General features: G+C 30.5%; 1 protein-coding gene across 1 annotated transcript; it reads right to left on the reverse strand.

The window, feature by feature from the left end:
* Window positions 1-1,725: 1,725 nt before the first annotated feature.
* Window positions 1,726-4,123, reverse strand: LOC108345048 (protein NUCLEAR FUSION DEFECTIVE 4). Its single transcript, XM_017583606.2, has one exon. The coding sequence runs from the start codon at window positions 3,689-3,691 to the stop codon at window positions 1,943-1,945; it is 1,749 nt and encodes a 582-aa protein (XP_017439095.1). The 5' UTR covers window positions 3,692-4,123; the 3' UTR covers window positions 1,726-1,942.
* Window positions 4,124-11,187: the final 7,064 nt, after the last annotated feature.

Consider the following 11,187-nt stretch of genomic DNA (forward strand, 5'->3'; position numbering starts at 1 on the left):
TTAATATTTTCACTTTCTCTCACAGCAACCTCAAACAGTACCTGTACATCTATTTAATACCCATATACATGCTATTACAGAACCCTTACTCCAGACCTTCCAACAAGATCAATTTCAGGCAACAAACTCATTCAAAACAGATTAAATTCATCACATCACAACATGCACAATTTCACAGTTTCAGTTATAACACCCAATACAATAAAAGTCATAAAACAGTTTCACAAGAGCACACCAGTTCAACATTCATATGCATATATTTTTATAAAATAAATTCATACAAAAATAATTAGCTCCCCTTACCTGGAAAGCTTAACAGTACCACTCCTAGGAACGCTCTAGCAGTACCTCCTCACAGAGGCGAGTTTGACAGCACCTATAAGCCACCAAAAATTGGTGCAGAGCACATTTCTTAGAGTTGGAAGGGACAAAGAAACTAAAGGAAAAGCTACCAGTAACAGGCAACCAGCAAGTTGCATGGCTTAGGTTCAAGAACGGTTGAAGAAAAGGGAAAAAAAAACTTACCGATCGGAATGGAAAAACGTTCGGTTCAAACTGAAGCCCTTGGTGCAGCGAGCGCGAAAACACCTTCAAATCAAAATTTGATTGGTTCAGTGAAGAGAAAATCTAGAGAGAAGGCAGAGAGAATTTTAGGGCAAGGGTTTTAGAGAGAGAAAGAAAGCTGACAAAATGAAGGAATTCTGATTTTTAGAAAGTCCCTTCCTAAGGTCATGGGTCCTTAGCTTATGGGCTGACTACCTCAACATAAGGCCCAATAGCCTTATTATTTTCAGGCTCTTACAGCTGAAGGTACCCGTGTCGAGAAGCCTATCGCCCGTGTAGGTGCTAATGACACACAGTCGGCGACCTCATAGAAACGGTGTCGGATGATGAATACTTTGAATTTCTAACATTTCCAATTAAATTTTAAACCATGTCATAAATTGTTCACCTTAAAAAAATTCCACGTAATATAATACTGCTACATCAGCAGATTAAGTGTGCACCACATCAGCAAATTTTAACGTTGTCTGTCAACACTTAAGGGACATGGCTTAATTGGCTCAATTTTTCAAATATATGGGCTTAATTGACTCAATTTTCAAGTATATGGACCAAATTTTGACAATTTAAAAAACGATGACCCACTTGAGATTCCAGTACAAATATGAGGACGATCCGAGGGTTTAAACCATTCTTATATAAGGATAATTTGATTTAACTCATTTCGTTAAACCTAGCTGACGTCATTATATTTTTTTAAAAAAATTTACACATTCAAATATATCATATGGCCACGTATTGCAAAAACTTTACACGTCATTCAGTTTTAGCCACGGAGGCAACTGCATCATTATGTTTTTAACGCCATAAGCCAAAAGAACAATTTTGAATATTTTTTTAACGAAATATGGAACCTAACTGAACTTTTTTAAAAGGTAGGACGACATTGAACAAAAACCCTAAAACTAGGAACCAAATGATGTATTAAACTTTTTTTTTATGGTGGAAACATAAAGTTGAGAAATGAAGGGAAAAAAATGTAATTATGGAAGAAGAAAAAATGTAATCACCTCACAACACTACAGTATATGAAAACTGAAATAAGATGCACTTAACAAATTTAAAACAGAGTATAAAAATTCCCGAAGTTTAGGAATCAGTTGTTGACTTAACTGAACTATTAAAAATATTAATTAAATTTCAATTATTAAAAAGCACGAATTTAACATAAGTAACAATACCCACCTACCTGCTGCTTTTAAGGTTTTGAGTGTATTTTCTTCAGAAGAACCTGACATGCTGTTATATAAATTCTGAGAAAAACTTTTGCTTTATGAAATACAACACAAAACTTGCAATAAACAATTATATTGTGTACGATTCTCAAATTGCTTTGACAATTTCCTTGCCAAAGTCACTTTCATTTGCAGCTTCTGATTCAATCCTGTTGTATCACACCTGTTTCAGTTTCATCAGTTTTAACTTCTTTGTATTTCTTGTATAGGTCACTTCTGTAGAATCGTTTGGTCCTAAAGACCAAAATGAGTGACAGAAGTGCCCCAAACAAGCTAACTGCAGTGATTATAATGAATGCTAACTTGAAGCACTCCTCCCCATTGCAGTTCAGCTCCTCCCCTGGACTTTTCTTTTTCCCCATAGCTTCCATTTGCCTCATGGCTTCCCTGTCATACAGATACCCTACAACCCTCACACTGAGCAAGTATGACCCAATTGGACCTACCAGTGACCCTAAATTGTAGAGTGTTGAATAATGTTTGAGGCCAAAAAGTTCAGATATAACAGAATACATTAATGGCCAATTAGCCCCATAGCAGAACCCAATAACAATTGAGGCTACATAGAGACCATTTGGGACATTGAAGGCAACTAAAAGATGACCTACACAAGATAACAAAAGCAATGATGTGAGCAAGAGAGGCCTAGGGACTCTATATTTGAGTATGATAAACTCTGAGACAACCCCTTGAACCACCTTACCTAAATAGATCCAAATGGATGTAAGAGAGACAAATGTGGTTATGGTATGAGAAGGATATCCTAATGAAATTCCAATTTGACTCAAGTTGTTTATCATTGTAACGTTGCTACCAAGTGAACATATAGTAGTTAATAAGAGAAGCACCATGTCAAGGCTAAATGTGGCTTGAAGTATTGTATGATCTTCACCTCTTGCGGGGGGGTTGAATATGTTTTCCCAAAAGGAGATTTCTGCTTGGGGAGCCTGGGAAGACGTCTCTTGATAAGGATTTTCTGTAGCTATATTTGGATAGTTTTCCAGGAGCTTCTGACTATCTTCCCTATTGATGTTTTCAAGCTTACTCTTCCAAATCTTGTGTTCTTCCACAATAACAACAGAAAGTGGAAGGATGAGCAGAAGAAGCATCACAGTGGTAGTAATCTGATACTCAAACTGAGAGAAAGTGAAAAATTGTTGTACTAAAGTTACAAACATGAGGAACCCAGCAAGGACTAATGTCAGATAGAGGAACCTGTATAAAACTTTGGTGTCATTTGGCTGTTGAACACTCTTGTGGATTCTGATAACTGGAAGAAACAGAAAAACTGCAGCAATCGGTAGCCATGCCATGAGAAAAATGAGGAATTTGGAGTCATCTCCATACAAGGCATAGTATAGCTGAGTAATTATTACTGCACTTAAACCTGTATACCCAGTCAAAAGGCCTAAGACTACTCCTCTGCTGATAGGGAAGTTCTTTACACTGGTCACAAGAGCTCCAGTGTTAGTTGCACAATGAGAATTGGCTCCAATGAAAAGGTAGAAGCACATCTGCCACACATGGGGCTTTGCAATTTTGCTGGTGACAACAAGCCAAATCATAAAATACCCAGCAAAGTTGAGAATCCCACCAATTGTTAAGATAAACCAAGGTGGTGTGACCTCATAGATTAGGCCTGCATGAATGCCTATGTTAGCTCCCAAATCCTGGAAGAAGCTTAATAGATTGAGAGTGGATTGATCATATCCAAGAACTAACTTGATATCTTGTGAGAATAGGCTAAACATGTAGCTTGCTCCTGACACTGACATCAACATAAATGATGAAAACATCATGAACCACCTCCCTGTAAGGACTTGGATTGAAAACCCTTTGATGCTTCCCAAACTAAGTACATCACCTCTCCCATATGCTGTAGAGAATACCATTTTTCTCACTTCTTAAACAACGTTTTCAATTACAAACAATCATATATACAACTCAAGACCCTTGGAAACCTTCAAGTTTTGTTGTCACAGAAATTGTAGTCAATGAAACTAATTTAAAACTAGAATTTTAGAGAATACTGATACCAAGAATCGTCGAGAAGATTCAATACTAATAAAACGTAAATCTTATAGATTCATACCATTTATAACGCAAAATCTTTAAAGACAATAGATCTATAAACTTTATATGATGTTCGTTTTTCTCATTTCTACTATATCTAGATATAGACTCCCACTTAGATATCCCTAAAGTTGCATTATAAGCAACAGATATAACTGGTAAGATGTTGACCCTCCACCAAACTGAACTAGAGGACATGAATGTTTTAGCCTGAATCCAATTGCTAATCGTTTAGCCTTCAAAACTATTTGTGTTTTAATCTAAACGATACAAAAGCAGAAGAAAAATCTTGGAATAGTAATTAATTTTGGAGCAATTATTGGAAATATGGTGGGTGCTCACTTTCTTATCTTTTCTCAATACAATGATTGTTGCTTTAGTTAAGTATAGTCAAGAAATGACCTCAAATCAATTCTGATTAAAGTGATGGACAAGTGATTAAGTGTTATAATAATTTCATACAGATGATCGAGGAACTCGGCGCAATATCAGCAGTGAACTCTTATCACGTTAAAAACTAAGAATCAATAAAGTACAAATAGATATGTTGGGATTAATGAAGTTCATAAGAATCATATTTTCAAGAATTACGTGTATTCCCTTTACATTAAAGAAAAAACCATTGTCAATTCAACTCCCCTAAAGTTTGGGATAATTACAAGTTTCTTTAAGCATCTTTAAATGAATTTTTTACCACTAACACGCTTTTAATTTTTTTTCCCAAGTAGAATACTATACATTTTAATTACGCAAATAGCATAGATTACTGTTCAAGTTAAAAAAAATTGCTGTAGGAAGATCTGAATTACGAATTGTAATTAGAAAGAGGTTGACTGAATTCCATTTTTGAATAGTTGAATTCATAACTGATTTTTGTTAAAGATAAAATGGTCTTAAGTAAACCTTGTTTTGAAGTTTAAGCAATGCCTAAACGAAATAGTCTCTAGAGATTTTGAATTGCCTAGGATAAAATATACTAAACACTATAACTTAAATATCCTAAATGTTATGAAGAACTTTAATAGAGCATCTAATTCTTAAGGCTAAACCATATAGGATAATTGCTAAACGCTATATATTTAATATTATCCTAAACGATGTAAGTTATTACTTAAACAGACAATGCCTAAATGATAATACATGTATTATGCTTAAATGTTTAGGATCGTCTAATGCTTTAAAGCATATACCTTCTAGTTCTTTATTTGTTGTGTTGTAGTCTCCTTTTCTATTCATATCACAATCTTTTTTCAAAATCAAATCATAAGAACATTTAGAGACATGAAGATATTGAAGGAAGATTTCTTTCATTCTTTCCGCCTGTCCTTCTCGTTTAGACAACACAGTTGCTCTACCAAGACACAACATAGCTTTTGACTCAGTACCATAAAGGCGACACTCTTAGAAGAAAGTCAAAAACTTTGAGTAACATATCTTTTTCGAAGAAGTATATATAAAGAGGATTGTATCAAGAGAAGAGAATAAGAATTATTATTATTGAATACTCTAACGTTGTCTCTTACTTTAAGCACGGTCTCCTAGACTTGTTCTTTGAAAAAAAGTTTTGTTTATAAGTTTTCAAAATCCTATTGTATTGATTTCAAATTCTCTATAAGAGAGTTACAAATTTTGTTCTTGTAATTTTGCAAAAAGCTTTGTTGTTTTTGTTAAGATATATGTAAATATATTTTGTTATTATATTTTAGGTAAGCATATATTTAGTTTCCTAAATATATGTCTTATATTATTTGTTACCTAATTAGTTTTCTAAGATCATTGCATTTATTCCAAGTAAGTGAATGAGATCAATTGAGGAAAATATTCTTTTATGGTATAAGATTTATAGGGCACTTTCGCTTCTTATTTTTCATTCTCATTCATCTATCTTATTTCTTCTTCTCACCACCATGACGGACAACAAGAGTTCTTTCCATCCAACTCTTGCAATTTTCAATATATGGAAGCATATCTCCATCACTCTTGAAATAGAAATTGTCCAATATGCTACATGGACGGAACTTTTTAAAATTATCACATGTTCTTATAAGGTTCTTCATCACATTATTCCTCCTGCCAATGACAAAAAGAAGGTACATGTGACTGAGGATGAAAAGGAATTATGATTGACTCTTGATGATACGGTTCTTTTCTGGCTTTATGCAACCATCTCTAAAGACATGTTGCATACAACTATTGAACTTGATGTCACGACCATGAATGCTTAGAATAGGTTGCAAGATATTTTCCAAGACAATAAACATTCTCGTGTGATAACTCTTGAGGCCGAATTCTCCAATACTAAGATGCACAGAATTTTTCAAATGCTTCGACATATTATCAACGTCTCAAGTCCCTCGTTGATCAGTTGAAAAATGTTACACAATAAACATTTTAATTTTTTTCCCATGTAGAATACTATACATTTTAACTACGCAAATAACATATATTATTGTGCAAGTTCAAAAAATTTGTTGTACGAAGATCTGACTTACGAATTGTAAATAGAAAGAGGTTGACTAAAACCAACTAGAATTCGATTTTTGCAAAAGTTAGCTTATTGGATTAAAAGTGTTTAATAAAATTATTCGATAAACTAGGTGGTAAACTTAAAATGACATAATAGTGTGTGTATATATATATATATATATATATATATATATATATATATATATATATATATATATATATATATATATATATATGGGGTTTGCTAACGCGCGTACGCCTGTTTTTCAGTTGGTACGTTTTAGCAATGTGTACCGGGTTTTAGTAGACAAAAATATCCTTATATATCATGGATTCTAAGTTTTAAGGTTAAGGATATTTTAATAATTTTCATTCTCAAAACTAAAAAAAAAAAAAGAAACTCCCAAACCCTTACTCACCTCTCTCTTTCCTCTCAACCTTTCTCTTTCATCTTTTTCACTCCAATCTTTTCTCTGTCATCCCTACTGTAGTTCCAATTGAAAAAATAAGAAACATTTGCCTTTAAACAATTTATCTTTGTAAAGAGTTGAGTCATTGACATATTCACCTTCAGGCAAAGGTTCATTCAAGATCTCTTCAATTTCACCATCTTCACTAACCTCTCTAATTTCATCATATGCTGAATCATCATCTCTAAAAAACTCCTCCAGGCCAATTACCAATTCTTTTGGATGTCATTATGCTTGTGAAAATTAGATAAAATTATATACGACAAAAATTATAAAATGAAAACTCATTATAAAGTCATTTTTTGTAAGAAATTGTTTAACAATGAGTGTTTCTAATTTTTTCAAGGCCAATTACCAATTCCTTTGATGTCATTATGCTTGTGAAAATTAGATAAAATTAGATAAGACAAAAATCATAAAATAAAAACTCATTATAAAATCATTTTTTGTAAGAAATTGTTTAACAATGAGTATTTCTGATTTTTTTTCAGGTCAATTACCAATTCCTTTATGTAATGATATATATATATATATATATATATATATATATATATATATATATATATATATATATATATATATATATATATATATATATATATATATATATATATATATATATATATATATATATATATATATATATATATATATATATATATATATATATATATATATATATATATATATATCATTACATAACTGAAAATTGTGTTTTTTAGATAAATGTATATTGTTATGTAATTATAATTATAGTTTTTAAATGATTAATTTTTTATAAAAAAGTTTAGTACTTCTATTCATTATTTAGAAATTGGCTTTTGCACTTGGAAAAGTATTTTTTTATTTAAATGAATTTTAACTAAAATAAATAATTTATATATTTTCGAAAACTCAAATGTTTTATTTTTCAATCTAAACTATGGTTACGTTGAAATTTTTTTATTAGTTTCATTATATGTAATTTTTACATAATATCTAAAGAAACATTAATTGCTTTAATTTATAGTATTAAACATTTTCTTTAATTTAGACTACATAAAATAATACAAAGAAATCCAACAAATACTATACAAAAAAGTACTATATAATTAATTGTGTTTGTGAAATTGAAATAGATAATAATATATACAACAAAAATACAGATAAATCAAAAATATATTAAAATATAAAATAGCAATGAAATAAATTAAATAATCTAAAGATAATTGAAAAAAGTTTTAAATTATAAATTATTACGTTTTTAAATAATCTATTTTAATGTACTTACTAAATATTTTTGCATTGATGAAATTGGTTTATAAATTAGTTATATAATTATATATGTTGGCAAGTAATTTATTAGCATTAATACGTATATATTTTTGTATTAATGTAGTTTATAATATATTCAAATAAAGTAATAATTTAGTCATTTGCGTGACCAAACACGTTTGATAATCTTAAGATCCGACCTACCAAAGAGATCAATCTTTATTGACAGTTAATTTTTGTAATTTTTAAAAGTATTTTACGTACAAGTTGTTAACATGTTTAAAATTTTAAATTGTTCAAGCACGATCTATCATTGACCAAACTTTAGTTTTTCTCTAGATCTCTATAATTGAATTAGTTTAGTCTAAAATCAAACAAAAAAGTACTCTTTTTTTTAATAACTTATCTTATAATTGATATAAAACTCATCCTTCTACTCAACTACATATATAATAGACATAAAAAAATAATGTTTGATTCAAACTCTATCATAAGTTATTATTATGATGTTGACCTTGTCACTTAAACAAACCCTAGAGTTCCATCTTCCCAAAGTGCAATGGAAGATCCTTCCATGTGCCTTCTGATCACACATCATGTACAGGTAAGTTTTAATTATTGATTTTTTTATTAAGTTTTTAACAGTTAAATGTATTTGTCTTTAATTTTTTTTTCATGAAATTTGAAAAAAAAATGAATGTTAGTATAAAAATAAAATAAAATTTAAATTTATTACTCCAGAGGGAATACCACAAATGCAGCTATTTATTCCCTTACATTCTTATATTTTATTGAAAATTTATGGTTTATGTTTGACGACGTTATCAATTTATCTATAAAAGAATTACAATTTGTATTCAGCCTATAAATATATCAGTTCTTTAATATTATAAATTAATGATAAAATAATAATTTTTATTATGGAGTCAGATTAATCATTTAAATTACAATTTATTAAAACTTAATAACATAATATAATTATATTATTTTCTAAACATTTAAGAAATAAATCAAAACTTTCTTTTTATTTAAAAATAAAATTAAAAATATTTCACACATTCGAAAATAATTTACGCGTTCATTTTACACGCTAATTTTTTGTTCTATTTGATAGTTTCAAATAATTTAGTCTATTAAAATGTGATTTATTATGTTTTATTATGCTTTTACTATTTTTCACCAATATCTTGTTAACATTAAAATAAATAATTATTTTAATGATGCAATCCCCTCACAATCCTATATCGTATTTCAAAATATATAAAAAATGTATATATATATATATATATATATATATATATAAATTCATTTTTTTACAGAAATAGTCATAAATAAAACCTCAATTCCTTTCACGACACAACTATCTAAATTATTGAAATAAATTTTTAATAGAATAAGACAGTTTTAATTAACAAACTACGGCAATTTACGTTCATTTAAAAATCATCATACCACAATTACACATAAATTTATATATAAAAAATATTAATTGAAGTCTTTCTATTAAATACATCCCACCATTTTATTTAGATAAATACTTATATTTACAAACAGATATAGAAAAAATAATCAAAATAAAAATTGTTTTGTAACTCAGCCCAAAATCCAATCCATGTTTTTAACATCTACAACACTTTGTTTTTCTCTTTTCAGCCATTATTTTTGGTAGCAACCAATACATTTTCATATAGGAAAACGTTTCTTTAACAACTATATTTTGCCAACTTTTTTACAACGTCAGTGGCATTGTTTCATTGATTGATTTTAAAAAGTTTTTTTAAAAAGGTGGAATTTTTTCAGAAGGGCAATTTTGGAATGAATTTGGATAGAAACTCCTTTTGACAGTTTATTTTTTCAGATTCACTCTTTTTTGCACATTGGTTTTCTCAACTCTCTCTCTACCATTGAAGTTTCCATCTCTCTCCACCATTGAAGCATCCATCTCTCTCCACCGTTTCGGTTCTCTTCGTTCCTCGCTTTTCTTCACTCTCTGTCCACCATTGAAATGTTGTTTCTCTCTCTCCTTTGAGTTTGAGTTCGACTTTTCTTACTTCGTTTCTTGGGTCATTTGGTCACTATCGAGGATTTTGTCTCTCTCTTTATCCATTTCCCCATTTTTTGATGGTGTGACTGTGGGCTCGTTGGCGGTATATATCCCTCGTTTTGAAATTTTGTTGATTTTGGCGTGCATTGTCGTTGGCGGCATTTTCGTGGTTGTGTAAGTCTTTGGCTTTTGTCTCCCATTGTGGTTAGCGGTATTTTTCCCAAGGTTTGGGTTTTTTCGCACACACCGTCGAGGTTGGTATCACCAAGGTTTGGGCTTTTTCGCACACACCATTGATACATTACCAAACTTCACATTAGAAGTTGTGGAAACCATCAACCATGACCAATAAGGGTCCTTGATTCATAAAATCTTAAAAACACTCATAACAAAACTGCAATTTTAACTCGGTAATCGATTACAGCTTCTCTGTAAGCGATTACAAGTGCATGTGTCCAGTGTGTATGGTGTAGGAACATGTTAGGTCATTGAATTATTGAGAAAAAATGTCATTTAGGTGCTTTCATGTAAGTTAGATGAGCTCCATAAGCATTTTTGGCCAATTTCTGCCCTGGTAATCGATTACAGGAGTCTTGTAATTGATTACCAGAGGAAAAAGGGTAATTTGTACAGAAACTTCAACTGTACTCCCCAGCTAGATGAACACTGCTCCCCAACTCTGTTTTTCTAACCTTTGCTACTTGTTTTGTTCTTAACTTTCTCCACCGAACTTCAAATGACTTGATTCTTACTTTTTTGGAATCTAGACTCAAAGAGCTTTCCAGAAAAACAAAAATCAACTCATTTGGAGTTCGGTGGAGAAAGTTATGAGCAAAACAACCAACAAATGTGAGAGGTGGTAGAAATATATAAAACGTTAACTTTAAGGAATTAAATGCACCTACTCAGATGTCCAAAAATTATAAATTAGTAGTCATTGGAAATATTTTTGAGTCTAGTTTCTAATAAAAAAAGAATCACATCATTTAGAGGTCTATGGAAAAAGTTATGATTAAAATAGTCAGCAAAGGTCAAAGTTGACACCATGGGTTATGCACCTCACCTCAATTGGAGAAAACCA

Source organism: Vigna angularis, chromosome 8 (assembly GCF_016808095.1).
Source record: "Vigna angularis cultivar LongXiaoDou No.4 chromosome 8, ASM1680809v1, whole genome shotgun sequence".
Classification (NCBI taxonomy): Eukaryota; Viridiplantae; Streptophyta; class Magnoliopsida; order Fabales; family Fabaceae; genus Vigna; species Vigna angularis.